The 20,569-nt window shown below is 42.3% G+C and overlaps 1 protein-coding gene across 1 annotated transcript in view; it reads right to left on the bottom strand.

Annotated features, from left to right (window-relative positions):
- NAGS (N-acetylglutamate synthase) overlaps nt 1-20,569 on the bottom strand; it is a 207,817-nt gene that overhangs the window by 168,673 nt on the left and 18,575 nt on the right. Inside the window, exon 3 of the mRNA XM_044055156.1 lies at nt 4,580-4,793. Coding sequence (XP_043911091.1) covers nt 4,580-4,793 — 214 coding nt within the window. The remainder of the gene's footprint in view (nt 1-4,579; nt 4,794-20,569) is intronic.

Here is a 20,569-nt window from a genome sequence, read left to right as displayed (position 1 = left end):
AACTATCTTGAGTGCAAATCAGCACTTTCCACAGGTAGTGAACAAAGGCAGCCCATGCATCATGTTGGCACTGACACGCCCTGTGTTCACTCACTCTCACACACACACACACACACACACACACACACACACACACACACACACACACACACACAAACTATACCTCTTACCTGTCCCTGAGCTAACAGAATGCTCCCAATACTTCTAATATTTTTTGTTCCTGCTCTCGCAAATGACAGACCCCATATAGTCAGTCAATAATGTCAGATGTTAAGGTTTCATTTTCTTATCATTTGTAAAATGCAAGCTTGTTGCTCTATTAACTTTTTAATAGAATCCCAGTACTACTTTAAAATTCTCCCTGGTGTTGTATAGTGTTCTTCTTGGCTTTGTCCTGAAGTTTCCCCCTATATGGATACCCCCGTTCCTCTCAACTGCCCTGATTTTACAGACAACTCCAACCACTGGATGCTATACCTGCCATGTTTCTCGTAACTCGTGGGCTATTGCAATTAGTGAATAATGTGATACATTACACTTTCATACTTGTTACACAGTATAACTGCTGAGTTAGTGTAGTGAGATAAGGTTACTAGCTGACAAGCCATGCATTCAGGTTTTGAAATGTTTCCTTCCACCCTTTACTGCATTTTTTAGACACTTGAATAATATTTTCAAAGTATCTCTGGTGGCTAGTGGTGGTGTAGAGCATTATCATTAAGGTACAGGGTTTGAATCTTTTAAGTGCCTTTAGTTAAGCTACATAAAGCATCCCTGGTGTGTGGTGTCCACCCCCCTCCATGTCTTTCATACTATAAAACTTTATTATTAATTTGTTTTTCCATTTTATTAACTGCCTTTAAGGCCCACTATAAAAAGCTCTCCCTGGTGTCTAGTGCTGTCTACTATCCCAATACTGCATGAGTTTTGAGTGTCACACATATACACACTCATGCCTATACACACACACGCTCGCACACACACACACACACACACACACACACACACACACACACACACACACGCACACGCTGCACACACACAGACACACACACACACACACACACACACACACACACACACACACACTACCTGTCTGCTAAACACCCCGGCACTTACCACTATGGCGATGGGTGAATATAAACTTCGGCCACTGGCTATATTCACTGCCGTGCCTGGACATGTTACTTTACATAGCCTTATGACAGGCATTTCCAGGAAAGCATATGGATAATTGGCATATGCTTTTCCTAAAAATGCCTCATTAGCATTTACTATGGCTGCAGAGACAGATCACAGTACTGTACATTTTGGGAAATTTTCCTCCACATGGTGGCAGCCTTGGAAATGATTATTAATTTGTTGAGGGGACACATGGCATATCTTCATTTAAAATGCCATTTACAGTTATATTTTCAGGAAGTACCATTTCTTTTAGATGAAATTATTTTCAATGGATTATATATCTCGTATTGCGAATGCATTAGTGAAGCAGTTTCTGGCAACCCCGGTGCTGTGTTTTACTGGGTTAAGTACCTTAAAGCAGCTCTCCAGAGCAGAGGAAATGTTAGAACTCCTTAATACATCTGGGACAGTGTCAAGTGTTGCCAGTTCATCAGTCTCCTCAAAAATGCAGCAAGGGACAGCTGATTCCATGGCACAGAAGGCGAAAGTCCTGACTAGATTCAGGTTCAAGTAGCACCCAGGGTGTTGCAAGGACCAGCAAAGGAATACTGAGACAAAGCCTGCTTACCTCCATCAGGAAAGAGACGTGCTAGAGCATATTAGCCATGTCTGCTGGATACTAAGTGCTGAATGATGAAACAGCATTATCCACTTCTGCCAAGGGCAAAATTATAGACGAGCATGTTACTGCATGGCATGGGGTTGCCTAACAAAACTCCATACACTTCCACCAAGTTGCATCATCCAGCATGCAACGGGGCTAGAATGTAAAGAAAATCCAGCAGCATTCCAAACCTGCAATCTTTCAAGATGCAACATGGATGCTGCTATGGGCACCTTCCCTCTCCATTTACCAGTGTCAATGACCTAGCAGATTGCCCTGACATTTTTTTTTCTTGGGGGGGGGGGGGTGCTGATGGCCCTACATTTGCAGTGTAAGAGCTATCAAGAAGCATGGACATGGAGGCTTAAAAAGGAGTAACATGTGACGATGTAAGGTATTGCCAGCTATGCCTGGAGAAGTAGGGCAGTGGATATATAACATATGCCAGCACAGCTAGCTGGAATTTTGTACAGAATTATATGTAATTTGTATATCAGACTAATTTGTACAAATGTTTGTGTTGAAAAATGTATTTGTAAAGCTGCTTGTGTTAAAAATATACTAACAGTGAGTCCCGACTGTACTGTAATTGAATTAAATATATACGTTAACAGAGGATACTGGAAGAGAAGAGGTTAAGCTCAGCTCCAGCTAACTTTGAAAACAGCTTGACATTAAATTACCTGGCTTAGGCCATGAAGATTTATCTTACATTTCTCAACGTAGCCAGTGACAAAATGTCTGTACTAGGAAGCTTTCTGTATTGACATTTGGGTGAACTAATAGCTACTCTGGAAGAGTGGAGGCTTGAAATTGTTTTATGACCTCCAGAAGCTGCAACAGATTTTAGCAAGGTTTTCTATGTGTGTGTATTATTGACACATACGTGCTAAATCCTGGCAGTTTGTAGCAATGGAGCGGTGGGTAGCAGTGAGAAGCAGAAATCAGATGACCAGATGTATGCGATGTCATTCGGTAATCTAGGAAAAATTATATTTTAATACTAGGCAAGACCGAAGTCTTAGAGCAGTCTGCTTTTGTAACTTGACAAAGAATGACTCCTCATCTACTTCATCTTGCCTTGCTCTAGTAAGTGAACCAGGGAATAATAATTCTTTACATCAGTCAGGAAAATATAATGAGACTGGTTAAGTATTGTTTTTTTATATCTGTGATTGAAACTTTGGTGTTTTTTGTAAATAGATATGTAGTATTTTCATGTTCTTTTATTATTAAATATATTTAAACTTTTCATTGTGGTTTGTCCTTTAGAGAATATTTTAAACTTTGGGAGGACTTGCATCTATTTGCTGACACTGTGACCACTCCTGTAAGCCTTACTGCATTGGTCAAACACTATCATTTGTATTGATATTAATTTCACTTGGTATAATTGGGTACCCTTTTAACAGCCTTAAAGTAGCTGGCTTTGGAGAGTCTGGTGGCAGTGTAACTACCTTATAGTCTGGGCAGAAGGGTGTATAGCTAATGTGTGTGTGTCTGTGTGAAAATCAAATCTCAAAGAATGTGTGTGTCAGCTTGGAACAGGAACATGGTTTCACAGACACAGTGGTGGAGGACTTGGCTTGGACACTCAGCTGAGGACTCAACTCTATAGCTGTGCCAGTGGAGAATCTTACTGGGGACTTGGAGGGAGACAGAGAGAGAAACCAGCCCCCGGACTGAGTGTGTTCAAAGTTTGCTCTTAAGAGAAATTGTGCTTGATGCACACAACTGCATCTGGAAATACTGAGTTTATCCATTTTTGTTCCAAGTGAACGTCCCTCTTCACTGTCAGTGGTGAGGATTCAGGCTCCTTGATTACTGGCCCAGAGTGAGGACGTCACATAACCAATACCAGGTGTCTCTCTACTACAGAAACTATGCTACTGTACCCCCACTACAAATATACCAATAAATATACCAAGGGAGTAATGGTGCAATGCTCCTGCCAATGACAGCCTAAAATTCAGTGAAAGTCTGTATTTATAGACATACTAATGTTGATTAATTTGCAGTCACAGGCAACGAGCCTTCATTTTTTTATGAACTGCTCTTGCCCATGACTGCACAGAGCACTAGACTACTGCAGTCAACAGCTGGTAAGGATATGATAGGTGGTCTGCACAGCTGTGCCCCACTTATGTAATCTGGTGTCCTCCCTCAGAAATACATACACTCCCTGGGACAATAGCTATGACCACAAGGTGCCTCACATCAAACCCTACATTCTCTCAAAATCTGACATTACCTGCCCTCCTGTGCAAATTGCACTACTGCATATTTTCTGATTTTGTACATGATTCACAACTTTAGGGAGCTGACTGTATACACTATAACATTATCACAAATCAGGTTTATAAGCCATTAGAATGGCTAAACAACCATATAAAAACATAGGACACAAACATATTTTATGTACCTGCAGACTATGTTTATGCAACTGAAGATTACCTGCACCCAAAAAGCCTAAGTGTACTAGGCTTGCTATTTGCTAGAAAACACAGTGCTGGATGGCCTAACTGTGTCTAGAGAGAAGAAATCTAAACAATAAGCACCATACTGCAATATCCCATGGCAGTACTACAAAACTATTGAGATCAGAAAACAGACGCTAATGTAATGGGGATCAATAGGGCAAGAGCTCACAAATGGCCCCTTTCTTGCAAAATGTCATGTATTCCTGGATAGCAATAGAAACATTTTTGAAAAAAATTAAATGCTCTCTTTTAAAATGTACTATTCAAACATGATGCAGTGTCGTTTGACTTTATGTTAGGTTTATCTTACCTTTTTATTAGGATCTCTAATACCGCCAGTGTTGTTGAGGAACATAACTTTTAGAGGGTTCAGTGTTCTAGAAATGGCACCAGTTACATCCAAAGAATCCAGGAGAACAGATTGCCCACTTGGAGTCTCTCCAATGGGACAAATAATAGGAATGTTTCCTGATTCCAAGCTCCATCGTAACAGATCCATTTCCACGGTTACTGTAGACCCTATGCTGTAGGTGTCAGATAAACAAACAAAAAATAATTAAATAAAAACATATATACACACCATGTCAAACAATTTCACTTTTTTATATAAAGCACGACAAAGACATAACTGTAATACAGGTTGTATCCCCCCACCACATAAGTTAGTCTAATGCAGCTAAGAACAATGGTGGAGTGGCCAGCACTGCTATATCCCAGTACATGATTCTCTACATCATCTCCTGGTATGGTGCCTTTTGTGTCTGTGCTCCTTCCTTATGGTCACAAAAGGTTTGCCAGAGACTTGCACTTTCCTTTCACATAAAACTTCTCCAGGTATAAGACTGCTCAGTGCACATATGAAAGAGCTTGCTCCATGATGGGCTGTCCTTACCCAGGACTATTTCCCGACCTGTTTTTCACCCTTACTTTAGCAGTGCAGGCTCTGTCTTCCCAAGAATATGTACAGCTTAAAGTGGGACACGAATGAATGAATAAATATATGACTGAATAACAAGAACCTGAAACTATCAAGTGTCTTGCATGGTGGTAAGATTTCTCAATCTCTGCTGCATTACAATGGTTTCTCATGTTAAAGGGAACATTTTTAATAAAGGTTGCTACAGCTGAAGAATTAACTTTCATTATCCTGCAGGTGCAACTAACACTAGGTAAGACTGCAATACAAATTGTAGCTTGCTACAGATCCCCCACCATGCCCTAAGATTCTCACTACACCTTTCTAAACATACTGGAAACTATTAAGATACAACTAAACACCCTAATACTGGGTGATTTCAACTACCTTGCCATTAACTGGGAAAACTACTTCTGTACCAACACCTTTGCTCAACGGTTCTTGGAATTCATAAATTCCAACGCCTTAGAGCAACTAATTCATAGTCCCACCATGGGTACCAATATTCTAGATCTGGTCATTACCAACATGGGAGATCAATGCTCCACACCAGTGGTCACCCCCTCGTTGGTCAGATCAGACCATAAGCTAATCACCCTTGACATCCACATCCCACCTCCCCTTTAAGGAAACCTCCATAAAAAACTTCTCCAAAGCCAACTTCATGCTTCTCAAGTCAGAAGTAAACTTCATGACACCCATGCAGATGGGAACTGGAAGTTCAATTGCTGAATCCTACACTAAGGTGCTGTACGTGCATATTCACTTGTGCATGGACCCCAAACAGAACCAAGACGCTGTCCCCTAAAAAAAGGAATCCAATCTTGTGGTCCCCTGCCATAAACATGCTGTAGAACGGAAGGAAGAAACTGTTGCAGAAAAGAGGAAGAACCCAGGATTCAAAAAACACCCGCACCAGCCTCAGTAGAAAGATGAGATCCCTCATAAAACCTTCCAAAGCTAGTTACGAAAACAAAATTGCCAAAGATTCCAAAGACAACCACAAGGCATTCTATAGCTATGTCAAGAATCTAAATGGCAATACTCAGATCTGCTCTGAGCTACAGCAGAATGGCACTAGATATACTGATATCAAGGATATTGCCAACTTCACCCCCCCTCACCCCCTAAAGGGCCCATCTCAACACCGAAAGAATGCCAAATTCCATTAATCACAGCCACTCAGGTAAAAAACGCACTCTCCAAAGCCAAGAATACAGCATCCATGGGACCACACGACATCCTGGGCTGTGTACTTGAATGAACTACAAAATGAACTGGCACCGCACCTATGTGTCATGTTTAATAATACCCTCACCTCAGGCTTCGTGCCCACAGTGTGGTGCACAGCTACAGTCATCCCACTCCACAAGGAAGGATCCAATTTGGATCCTTGGAACTACCTTCCCATCAGTCTGATGAACCTGATCTGCAAGGCCGTGGAACGTATTATCATGGAAATTATAAACAAAGACATTGGCAACCTTCAAACACTGGACCCCACCCAGTTTGGGTTTGTGAAGGGCTGATCTTGCCTCCTGAACCTGATCAATTTCTTTGAATGAGTCTCCAGAGCTGTGAACGAGGGTAAGGTGGTAAACACAGCCTACTTAGACCTCGCCAAGGCTTTTGACACTATCCCCCATTCTGGAATCATGTCACTCAATGGGTTGCAAACTGGCTTACTGACAGAACACACACTGTAAAAGTAGCCAACTCCAAATCCAGCTCCAGACAAGTGACAAGTGGTGTACCGCAGGGTTCTGTCCTGGGGACCGCTCTTGTTTGCTATCTAATTCTCTGAAGTACAGGCCAACAGTAAGGAACTCTGGCTTACAAAGTTTGCAGATGGCTGCAAGCAGGGAGCCATTACTGAATACTGAATCCCCAAATGATGTGGATATACTACAAAAGGGCCTTACCAAAACACATGCCTGGTGCCAGAGCCATGGGCTCAAGCTAAATGCCAAAAAATGTATAGCTGTCCCCTTTGGGAAAAACCACATACCTGTGAACTACCACATAGGCGGCAGTACACTAAACATTGAAAGTGCGATAAGAGACCTAGGGACACAGGTGGACAGTGGTCTCGCCTTTGATAACCACATAGCCACAACAGTTAGAAAATCCTTCTACGTGGCACACCTCATCACTAATGGCTTTTCATCCAGAAAAAAGGAGGTCATTGTCCCTCTGTACTCATCCCTCATTAAACCCATTATAGAATACAATGCCCTGTTTGGTATGTACCTCACAAGACATCTTCAACAACTAGAAAGGCTGCAGAAATACCTCATAAAAGGAATCACAGGCCTAAAGCAGATGCCATATGTTGACCGTCTAAATAAACTTCAGCTATACTCTGTCACATATCACCCACTCAGAGGCGATCTCTGCCTAACATACAAGGCCACGGCAAACCCAGAGCTGATGGACATGCTACACTTAAAGAAATCCCAATCCCTCTGAGCCACACGCTCAAGGGATCTTAACCTTGTCATCACGATAAATAGAACATGCTGGAGGGATAGGTTCCTGACTAAGAGACTCCCCATACTCTGGAATAGGCTGCCCATACATGTCAAGCAGAGTGCCTCAATGGCCCTCTTCAAGAGGAACCTTGACAATTGGATGGGAGATAGGAAATTCACCCCGGGGATCACATCAGTTGCCCTGCTAGACAGGGATCCAGGAAAGTAAATATTTGTGGGAAGCAATAGCCAGGGAATCATTATGGCTAGGCTTGTACAGGCCCTAGGGCCAATAGCCTAGTACCTACCTATGAACCTCAGAGATACCTACTTAAAAGGTTTATATGGGGGGGCAGAGAACCTACACATCCTATACAAGTGATCTCTGTCTTTAAAAATAAAACTGGATGTGTTCCTATTTTAGGCACATTTCGATATCTATCAGTCTGCTGGGAATCAATGAATTGGGTATCAACTGTCTGCAGTCTGATGAACATTTACACATCCCTTTTGAGGATACGGACTCCATAAATAAATACAATATTTTAGAAGAGGCACTATTTTTTTTCACAGCAGCAACACCACTCTTGTGGAGGAAATAACCATAGGATCATAAGAGATTACTAGGCTAATTGTCCTGGAACCCTTACAAGCCTAGCCAAGAGTTTATCCCCAAAAAAGTCATCTCAACCAGCACCTGTGGCCCCTGTCAGTGAAGGACACAGTTGGAACCCCTGGGAGAAATTTGTGGTTTCCCATCCACTCATCAAGGTTGCACCTGAAGAGGGTCAGCAATGTACTTTGTTTGATGTGTAAGGGGAGTCTATTCCAGAGACGGGGCAGCCTCTGAGAGACAAACCTGTCTCTCCAGTAGGTTTTGTTAATGTCGCACATTAGATTTAGGCCTTCTGATCAGGTAATGCGCGAGGAGTTAGACTTACGGATATGGAGCATCTCTAGTAGAGCAGGGTCTGAGATTGCCTTGTAGGCAAGACACAGATCACATCTGAGCAATCTGCATGATACAGAGTAGAATGATAGTGATTTGAGTCTGTCCACACAGGATAGGTGTTGGAGGCCATGCATTCTCTTTGTGAGGTATTTTTGTGGCCGTTCCAGTTGGTGCAGGTGTTTGGAGAGGTACATACCAAACGGGGCACTGAACTCAATTATTGGCCTAATGAGGGAGGGGTACAGAGAGGTAATAACCTCCCTTTTTCTGGATACAATCCCTTTACTTATAAGATGAACCAAGTAAAAGGCTTTTCTGACCACTGCTGCTACATGATGGTCAAATGTGAGATTGTTGTCAAGCTGTGTACCCAGGTGTCTCACCACAGGTTGTGTGCTTAGGGGGTTGCCGTTGATGTGGTAATCAGTAGGGGCCGTGTTTTTGCTGAATGGTATGATAATAAATTTTTTTTGCATTTAACTTAAGCACATGACTTTGGCACCAGTCATTTGTTTCTGTGAGACCCTCTTGTAGTATGTTAACATCATTTGGGGAGTCAACGACAGCACCCAACTTACAGTCATCCGCAAACTTGATCAGTCACAGACCTTTTGTCTTTGCCTGGACCTCTGAGAAGTAAATGCCAAACAGTAGGGGGTCCCGATCCCTGGGGAACACCACTAGTGACAGGTTTGCTGTGGGAGGTGGAGGCACCTATTTTGACCTTGTGGGTCCTATCGGTGAGCCAGTTGGCCACTCACCTGATGAGATAGAGATTTATGCCAAGTCATATTAGCTTTTTGATAATGCCAGAGTCGGGGATTGTGTCAAAGGCTTTGGCCAAGTCAAGGTAAACTGTATGCACTCACTTCCCTCATCCAGTGTCTTGGTGACAGTCTCAAAAAAGTTAACCAAGTTCAACAGGCAAGATCTGCCCTTGACGAATCCGAACTGGGTGGGGTGGGGATGAAGTGCTTGCAGACTGCCTATATCTTTGTTTATGAGGTCCATAATAATACGTTCCATTGCCTTACAGATCAGACTTGTCAAGCTAATGGAGCAATAGTTTCCAGGGTTAGTAGTGGCACCACCTTTGTGCAAAGGGATGACAATGGCACTTCTCCACTCTGCTGGAATGAAGCCTGTACTTAGGATATGGTTGAACAGGGTACTCAATGGGGAGGCTAGTTCTTGCTGGAGATGGTGCAGAATACAGCCTGGAATACTATCAGATCCATGGAAGTTGTGTTCTTTGTCTTGGATAGGGCCTTTAACACCTGATCTATGGAGATGTGAGGTGCAGGACAAATACTGGGGATGTCGAATGGGCCTTTGGAGGGGACAAGGGGATGAAGTTTGTGCTGAACCTATCTGCTAGCAGATTGGCTAAGTCAACAGGATTAGTGTAAGTGGTACCATCATGAACTAATTTGAAACAAACCTGGGCTTTGCCATGGAGGTACCTGACATAACTGAAAAAGGCTTTGTGGTTGACCTTTGTTTCGGAGGCTAGTTTCCATTCATAATTGGCTTTGAAGGTTTTCATTCATGATCTAATTTGCTTGTTGGGGATAAGGAGGGAGATTTTCTATCTGGGAATTTGTGCCTTTTTACCCTTGGACAACAGTTTCTTCCTTTGGTTGTAAAGCCTGTTGCTAGATGACATGCACCAAATAGGTTTGTGCTGTCCTGAGAAGCAGATTTTAATTATGTTGGATATGACTGAGTCCATGCAGTTGTACAGGTGTTTGTATACTGCACTGGTATACTGTTCAGCATATTTGTCTGCATCCTCTGAGGGGGGCGATGGTGAGAAGCTACTAATACCCTCCCTTATAAGGTTGTAGTCAGCCTTTGAGAAGTTTTTTACACTGGTTATGACTGTGTGTGTGTGTGTGTGTGGGGGGGGGTGGATGGGCTACATACTTCAAATAAGACAGACCAATGGTCTGATCTCACCAGGGAAGAACTTACTATGGGAGTGGTGCAGCGGCCGTCCATGTTGGTGAGAACCAAGTCTAGAATGTTATCTCCCCTTGTGGGGGATGAGACCAGCTGGTCTAGTGGGTTACAGCTGATGGTCAAGGAATCATTGGGTGAGTGCACTAGTGCAGGAATAGTTCACCCAGTCTATGGAGGGGTAGTTGAAGTCACCAAGGCTCAGAGTGTTAAGAGGGTACCTTGATGGAGTCAAGTAGGTCCAGGTAGGAGGAGCGGGTGTCCTGAGTCATGGAAGGGGGTCTGGCTATAACTTGGATGGGTGTCTTGCCAATTGTCTGTTGCACCTGGAGTAGTTGTAGTGCATCATGCTGGCAAACCAGTCTGGAGGTGTGCAGTGAAACACACTGTTGGAATATTTTAAAATCACGAGACATAATGATTCTAAAACTCCTACCCATTTCACAGCAAATGCCACAATAACATGCTGAGCTTTCACAAAATTCTGGGGCTCAAATGATGATAACACAAATGTTTATGTTAACAGTTATCACAATACAAAATTAGCTTGATTTTCCCCAAACATCCTTTTCTTAATTTGCTGCCATCTGGTGTTTCATTGCTTTGTACAAAGATGCATCACATTCCACCTACCCTTATCTATAAGGCTACTAATAATAAAGGCAATGACTAGTGAACCCTAGTACTTATCTTGAAACACAATATTTATGGATGATGGTTACTAATACCCTCAGATGACTACCTATCAGTCAATTTTCTGCATATTTAATTACCACTTTTGGCTCTATATTATGATTCTCTTACAAGCCAAGAAACAAAGTTTGCAATGAATTCTTCTACCATACGTGTCATTCTATTGAGCACTTAAACCAAAATATCAGCCCTTACTCCTGCACTTTCGGACTGCATTTAGCATTTCTGGTCAGTATAATTTGTAATCTAATCAAAGCCACTCAAATCTTATGTATTTACTATTTACATATGCTTACTGGGAAAGTCCGACTGAGCATGTAATCTCTATTCAGCAGGAGCCAAAGGAGAAAGACCTCCACTAACAGTAACATACAGTAATTAGATTTATAAGCAACAAAGAATACAATATAAAAAAAAAATCAACCTTATGAAAAATGTACAGATACAGTTAGGTATGTATATCTATATATGTCTGTATGTATATAAACATATGCTTACACATATATTATAAATTACACATAAAAAGATATAGATATATGTGTGTGTGTGTGTGTGTATAGACATAGATTTACTATCATTTTAGTGATTGTTACAGTGCCAAATTACAGAAGGTCACAAGATGAGAATGCCAATGACCACATGTACAAGCACCTGGACTTGCCCCACCCCTTCTGGCCACATTAGCACTAGTTCCAGTGCCTGCTCATGCCAGGAGACTCAATGTTTGCCACTGTTTGTGCATGTGGGCATCGGCATTCTCATCTTGTGACCTTCTGGTCATGTTATTTTATGATTCAACATTATAACGATAACTAAGGCATTACACAATACACAGATACTGAGAAGGTACTTTCCAGTTCTCCTTCTGACCATCTTCCCCTCACATACTTCTGGTCCACTGGTCTATTTAATCAATATGAAGGCCTACCATTTATCACTTTTGCTCCTCTTTCCCTTCCACAACAGGCCATCTTTCATGAAATCAGAAGATGCTGATTGGTTCCCTTTATACTAAATGCATGAGATCAACATAGTAAACTATTTTTCCCCTTTTCACTGTACCAAATTGCTAAACACACATTTACAGGAAATCCCTGCTTTCACGTACCATAAGACCAAAAAAACAGCAGATTGTAATGAATACTCTTTGGCATAAAAGGAAAGCCTTAAATAGCCCTGAAGATTTAGTCCAATTATTTTCCACAGAAATAATATTCATATTGTAATAAACACTGTGAAATTCAATATATGTTAAGCTCAGACAACTAATCACTTTAAGCGTTCAAATTACAACATTGCTTCTTCTAGTTTCAAGACAGAAAAGCTCTAACATCTCTAGCCTCCTCCAACCAAAGAATCTTTTTACTAGCTTTCCACTGGATTCCTTCCAGCAGCTGGTGTCCCATTCGTTCCACAGCCCCCCAGAACTGCAAGCAGTACTCAAGGTGTGATCTGTTCAGAGCTTTGTAAGCATTACCTCCTAATTCTGGGAATCTTACTCTTACTTTCCGAAGATACATCTCAACGTTCTGTTTGCTGCTGTCACTGAACTCTCACCCTGCCCCAGTGGTCCAATAAAGGTTTAATAAACACAGCCAGATCCCCTTCCTTCTCTGCTGCCATCACTTAATGTTATGCCAAGATTGTTGAGTCCCAAGTGCAGTACACTGCATCTATTTGCACTTAACATCAAAAGCCACCTTTCTACCTGCTACAAGTTCTTTCCCAATCATTCAGTGCTACACCTGTCCCTTGTGTCAATGAGACTTATTCCTGTCTTTTATTCCCTCAGACAGGTTTAAGATGAATACAATAGAGTATTCTGCTTCATCCCCCTCCTCCCTTCTTGTGAATCTCACCACCACTGATTTACTTTTAGGTTTAATCCACTTTCTACTGACACTGCAGTGCTGTCTCTTTCTTCCTCCCTTCTGTAAAAGTCCTCCAAAACACTTTCTTCTAAATCTTGAACATCATCTCATACTGGTTGTATTTTTCCAAGTGGAAGCCTACAAATATTTAACATTTATTAACCGGGAAAGTCCGACTTGGAACAAAGCCAATTTTCAGCAGAGGCCCAGGGAGAAATGCTCCAGATGAATGTCTTTGTAATGTGGGAGGAAACCAGAGTACCTGGAGGAAACCCACACAAATGCAGGGAGGACATGTAGACTCCGCACAGAAGGCACTGCAGCACAAAATTAAACCAGAGAACCTCTTGCTGTGAGGTGACAACGCTACCGCTGCACTACTGTGCCATTCATTACACTTAGACTTATTATACTTCTCCTTAAACAAAGGATGATAATGGTACCAAAGATAGACCTTGTTCTCTAGTTTTATGATAAGCACATAACTTTCATAATCTAAACCAAACAGTAATTTTGCAGAGACCTTAACAGTCATGGACCTCAGCTGGGTTTAAAGACCCTGTGTTTCTGAAGTATAACCAAACAGTCCCCTTATGCTGTGCTGATGAGGTCATAAAGCCAAAACATGTATGTCCACAGCTAGTGGGGTTTGGCTTTATTGGCCTGGATGAATCCATACAGACTTACAAAGAAAAAGAATAAAAAGTCATGGACATTCTGAAGCTATATAGCTGAAACACGTGATGTCCTTAAGGGGTCGTTTGCATAAATCCCATGGGCCTCTATTACAAGAAGTTTAAGTTATCACACAGTGAAAACTCTAGTTTGACTAGGTTTTTCTTGTAGTTCATAACTTTAACATCTGGTAAGATGGCATCCATCCTTGTATAACCATAAGGGCAGACTCCCTAACTAATCTTCCTGGTTGGTCAGCACTGTTATGAGAATATAACCCTGATAATAATGAGCCCTGAAAGAAGACCTGTACTTGGAAATAATGTCTAGACTGCAGTGACTCGTGAAAGGTGCTCAAGCAGTCCATGCTGCACCTACACGAAGGTCATCTACAGAAGCATTACAGTGCAAAAATAAACAAGTAGCAATTATTATTGGGAACGAGTACAGGGGATTGTAAAAAGGGACTTTCGTATCTTTCATGATAGAAATCAGTGGAATTTGCTAACCAGCTAAAAAATATGTGTTTAAGCATTGTTAGGCTTTGCAAATGAAACAAATGACTGGTCATCCTTGTAGAAAAATAGGTTCCATCTACCCAGTCTAAGCTGTCAGTAGATATCAGCACAATGAAGAATTAATTTGTCATAATAAACAGGAAAAAAAATCAGGCAAATGAACAGACTGTTTTTGGTTGGACACTGCCAACTTTAGGCACAGATTGTGTGCTAATTCTAACAGCCATGAACAGACTGTTTTTGGTTGGACACTGCCAACTTTAGGCACAGATTGTGTGCTAATTCTAACAGCCATGCTTTGTTTATGTAAAACCAAATAAGACTGTTTTACAGAAAGCCTGTAACTCATACTCTTTTAGCTGGGAAAATGGCTACGAATAACTGTCAAGAACTTAAAATAAATCAACATAAGCAGTGCCTTCAAAGGGAGAGAAGATAAGCTTTTCAAGTATAAAGTAAATAGATAAAATAGGAACACTTTCTAAACAGGAAACCTAAGGTAAAAAAAAACTCTAAAAGACCTTACAGCCTTTTAGATTAGAGAAACACAGCTACTAAGTGAACCTTAATGTAGAAAAAAAATAATGTGAAAATCAAACATCTCAGAAAGGTAAAGAGTAAGGGAGTACAGTAATGGGGTTCAGACTTTTATTAGCTGCCTGGACAGAAAGAATCCATTTGTCTACTTAAGTTTTTTGGTACATGAACTTTCAGAAGTAGTAACTGAGACAATTCTCAGTAAAAATACATGATCATTTGGCCATCACAGGGGATAGAGATGTTATAACATCAAATTCAGCGAATGAAGGTTTAAACAAGGTTTGTCTGAAGGGTGAGACAACAGTGTTCTGAAATATGTAGTCATAAGGGTTTCTGAAAAAAAGGGGCACAGAAGATGAAACAATTAGTCTGGGTGAAAATGGCACTATTAAAATTATTGCTCTGAACAGCTTGGCTTTTTGCAAGAATCTCACCATCTAAGGCAAAGGGGGAAAACATAACGGAGTCCTTCTGGTGACCAATGGGCTACAGCATCTCTGGCCTGTCCTCCCAGAGGAGGAACCTGGAAAAATTTTGAGACACAGAGTTGGCTGGAGTGGCAAAAAGGTCACATTTAAAGATGAAAAACGGTTTGCAACAGCTGGTTCAGAGACCACGCATGAAGCAAAGGAAGGCAATGTCTGAGTATGTCCGCCAAGAAATTGGCATATCCAGAATACAGATCTCTACCAGGAAACGTTACAAGCTGAATACCCACTGCCACACCCTCACTGCCTGTCAATACATTCAGTACAAATGCAACCCCCTCACCACCACTTTGATATACCAGACTACAGACACTCTGTCCTCCTGCATGGAGACAGCTCCCTTTTTTAAAGAGTCCTGAAAGGATAACAGGTATTGAAGAACTACCTTTATTTCCAGTATCCTAATATGGAGGTGGGACTCTTGAAGTGTTCACACACACACTGGGTGGTCTACCACTGTAATGCCACCCCACCTTAAAGCGGATATTTGTGGCAACTGAAGTTTATACAGTCTATAGTTGGAATGCATTTCCATTTGAAGGATGACTGGATCTAACCAACAAGGTGCGACTGACAGGTTCTGATATCCGAAACAGATAGAAGATGGGCTTGATATATTAAAACCACTACATTTTAACTGCCTGTGCATCTATATGAAATTATTATACAGATGTCTTCTTAGACAGACTGATGAGAATTTGAGATGGGAGCAACTAGAACTTTCTGAAACTGAATATCCATCCAAGAGAACAGCTTCAGCAGAGAGATTTTTCTCCAATTCGGATCCTCCACTGATAAGGTAGCAAGGAGCCAGAGCAGTACGTGAAAAATCTTACTTCCCTGTAGCACTGATGACCTGCAAAAATATATGCGCTACTTTGTGGTCACCCACAGGGTTAAGATGAGACCAAAAAGCATGGTTCTGAATTCATAATGACAGACTTTAACAAGGAAAAAGCAGAAGCTGCAGACATCTTGGCTATTCTTAAATGGAGATGGGTGTCTTGGAAGTTCAACGAGTACATTCAGTTGTCTTCGATAAGCAAGGAAGGGTAGATGGCACTATGATCATTTGAAAAATTTCATTTTGGATAAAGATATTCATACCACCCTGTTCTGGTCCGCCCTCTTGAATGGGCCTTTGTCAAGGATCTTTAACTCCGTCCCGCATGCCTGTTGTTTCTGATGGGGTGGGATGTCTGGCTAAGGTACACAGAATTCAAAACAGGACAGAAAGGGTAATGTGTAACCTTCAAGTACCTCCTCATATTACCTTCTTTTTCCACCTGCCCCTGAAGATGCTTCTCCAGGACCAGATATCCAAGGACAAATACACTTCTACTGCCTGCAGGGTGTTGTGATGCACCCTGGTGTGGCAGCAGCCTCCTGGTGAGTGCTTGGAATCCTTGACTTCACCACACATGACCTTTATGGGAGTCATACTGTTAGTCTTCGCTGTTTCAAGCTCCATCCGTCCGCTGCTGCTATGGAACTACATCTGGCACTAGCTCCTTTGTATCCTGGTACACTGTGGAGGGTGGATTTTTCACACAAAGCAGTGACAATCTGACACTCCTTCTTCAAACTTTTAAGGTGCTCTGAGACTTCAGACCAAGAAGAACAAGGTCTTTGAAGAGAAGTCTCCTTAAAGTTTGCCTTCAAGTCCTTAGCAAACTGGGTGAGTCACAGCTAGGAATGCTATGTATAACAGTGGTAGATTGTGTTATTCTGCCATTTCCATCTATTATGTTATAAACCAAGAGGACTACGAGACTCCAAAGGTTAAAAACAGATAGTAGCTTGGGTCCAAATCTTATCCTACAAAGGTCCCTGCAGCAACTCATCTGCTGCACATAGCAGTTCATCTACTAAATCTTTCTGATAATACAGCACATAATAGTTTGAGCACCCACAGAAATAGAGTGGTGGATGCAGACACCTATTTTAATCTGCCCACTGTCATGGGCAGACATTTGGGTTCTTGAATGTGTGATCCCTGAACACATCTGCATGTTGTTTAAGAGTTTCACAATAAACTGCATGCTCTCTGTAGGGTGATAACCTAGTCCTCCTCCTTGGGAACAGAATCTACCATGTCCAGCTTCTCCAATGAAATTTATTTTGCACTTTCTAAAAGAGACACTAATGTGGGAACCATCCAGAAAGTTTTGAAGGGAGGCTAAACATGATGCCTGCTGAAGTCTCCTTTGGGGGATGAATTAGAAGACCTGTCCCTCCCCTTGCTAAATCATTTGCTACTATTCACCAACTTTTGTGTCATCAAGGGACAGAAGGGGGAAGCTGGTCCCCTCATTATCATCAAGGTCTTCTGTGGAAAGATACAGAGAAGCCTATACTTTCAGTCTCTGAAAGGGACTTTCAGAGCCTTTTCCCTGGTAATTCAGAGGCAGAAGACTGAACGGTCCTGTCCTTTTCACAGGTGGGGGGATCTAGGATGGGGTCCTGGTATGGGTGTGGAATGAAGAATCTTCACTGTTGTGTAGTCTGTCAGGTGAGGTCATTTATAGCCTTAAAGGCATACTAAAATAGGTGCCTGATACAATGGGACAACATTATGCCTAATGCAAGAAAAGAAGGGTACCTGGACCACAGTACAGCCAAAGAAAAACTCAGTACAGTGATACACAAAAGCCCAGCCCTGAGAATACCAGTGTCAGCCCTAGAACTGGGGAACCAGAAAGGCAAATAACACCATGAATGCTGGGATTAAAAAAAATGCTTGGGTATAGTATAAAATTTATACTATAAATTGAAGCTGGCTCAGCTGCCACCAAATACAGGATAAAAAATATTGACGTATGCTAAAGGGATTCAGTAGGTGACTTAATGCACTTCCTTTTACATGTGACCTTCTAGATGGGAAAAATTAGAAGTTATGTACCTACCATAACGTTCTATGTTAGTTGTCTTCTTCTCGCCTTCTTTCTTGCTGGATGGGTTCCACTCTAAAAGCTCGAGAGCTAGTTCCACCGGCTCGAGGCTCCCCTATATCCCACAATGCTAGGCGGTAACTCCTCAGATCTCGTTTGATAGCTAAGCCCAGCAAGGAAATTCCATAAGGAACAAAACAAACTCCTCTAGGTCTGTCCAGGCTAGGGGGAAGGAGGGTGGGACGCAAGAAAGAAGGCGAGAAGAAGACAACTAACATGGAACGTTATGGTAGGTACATAACTTCTAAATGTTAAGTTGTCTATCTCGCCTTCATTCTTGCTGGATGGGACCGCGTCCCTAGCACCTTGTCCCGGGTGGCCTATCGGAACAGACTCTTGAGTATAGTGGAACCAAAGTTGGCTCGGTCCCTGAAGGCCAAGTCCAACTTATAATGAGAAATGAAGGTATGGGGAGAAGCCCAAGTAGCTGCAGAACAAATCGAATCTATAGGCAGCCTAGCTTGGAAAGCTATAGATGTGGCTAAAGCTCTAGTTGAATGAGCTCTGGGTTTGGATGGCAATTGTTGATGTCTGATCTCATACACAAGGGTAATTAACGAAGTAAGCCATCTAGAGAGAGATACTTTAGAAACTGGAAGGCCCATTCTACCTTCTGCATAAGAAACAAACAGTTGATCAGACTTCCTGAATTGTTTGATCCTGTCTAAATAGTACCTAAGTTGGCGATGAACATTTAAGGAATGTAATTTTTGTTCTGACCTGTTCGAATAATTAGGGAAGAACACAGGAAGGTCAATGGTTTGATTCAAATTCGCCAGTGAAGCTACCTTAGGCAAAAAGGACGGGTTAGTACGTAAGGACACCCTCTCCTTATGAAACACAAGGTAAGGGGGTCGACTACACAGAGCATGGAGTTCAGAGACTCTTCTAGCTGAAGTGATAGCTACTAAAAAGAGTGTTTTCCAAGATAGCAACTTCATTGAACATGAAGCCGCAGGTTCAAAGGGGGGAAGAATTAAGGATGCTAGAGCCAAATTGAGATCCCATTGAGGAGGAGGATCCCTGATAGGTGGTTTGAGGAGAAAAACTCCCTTTAAAAAGGCTTTGCAGAGTTTGTGAGACATAATGGAGGACTCTGAGACTCCAACATGAAAGTTCGAAATTGCCGCCAATTGAACTTTGATGGTAGACGGGGACGAACCTGAGTGGAAAAGTTCGGCTAGAAAGTCTAAAACTGATTGAATGGAAGCAGTGAAAGGATCTATATTCTTTGACTGCACCCAACAGGAAAAACGTTTCCACTTACTATGATAAATCTTCAGAGTGGAAGATTTATGAGAGGCTATCAAAATATCTCGAACTGAGTGAGATATTAGAGGAAGCCTGGCTAGAGTTGAAATTGGAGGAACCATGCTGTGAGGTTCAGAGAGGGGAGGGAGTGGTGCAACTGACCCGACTGATGGGTCAAGAGGTCTGGAACTGGGTCCAGATGCCAAGGTTGCTCCAACAGATAACGGTGGAGAAATGGGAACCAAACCTGTCGAGGCCAGTAAGGGGCAATGAGGATCATGGAAACTTTCTGAGCGATGGCTTTCTGTATTAGCTGAGATATCAGTGGGAAGGGTGGAAAAGCATACAGAAGTCCCCGGGGCCAATCGTGTACTAGAGCGTCTCTGCTGGGGTGGCCCGGTTGGGGAAAGAGGGTGAAAAAATCGTCGCATTTGCTGTTTTGGGGAGTAGCGAAAAGGTCGCAGCAAGGCCGGCCCCACTTTTGAAAAACTTTCTCCAACACTGAATTCTTCAGAGACCACTCGTGAGGCATGAGAATAGCTCTGCTCAGTTTGTCTGCAATCACATTGGACTTCCCGGGAATGTGCGTTGCTAACAGAAACCGCTGAGAAGAAATCGTCTATTGCCACAGTCTGAGTGCCTCTCGACATAGGGGGTAAGATCTGGTTCCGCCTTGTTTGTTGATGTACCACACTACAGACATATTGTCTGTCTGAATTGCTATAGTTCCCTTGGGAACAGAGTCTTGTAAGGCTTGCAACGCTAGAAGCACTGCTCTCATCTCTACGACATTTATGTGCAAGTGGCACTCGAAAGGTTGCCACATGCCTTGGACCGTCCTGCCCTGGTAATGCCCCTCCCACCCAATCAGGGAGGCGTCCGTTGTCACTGTAGCAACTGGTGGGGAAGGGACGAAAGGTCTCCCTAGGTGGAGCTGGGGAGATGTGATCCACCAAGAGAGATGGTTCTTGCACGATTGAGTTATCCGAATAGGATGGGACATTGGAAGTCATTG

The sequence above is a fragment of the Protopterus annectens genome, chromosome 13.part0 (genome assembly GCF_019279795.1).
Source record: "Protopterus annectens isolate FY-2018-M chromosome 13.part0, PAN1.0, whole genome shotgun sequence".
NCBI lineage: Eukaryota > Metazoa > Chordata > Ceratodontiformes > Protopteridae > Protopterus > Protopterus annectens.
The sequence above is the reverse complement of the archived record's forward strand: the minus strand, read 5'-3'. Positions and strand labels throughout refer to the sequence as shown.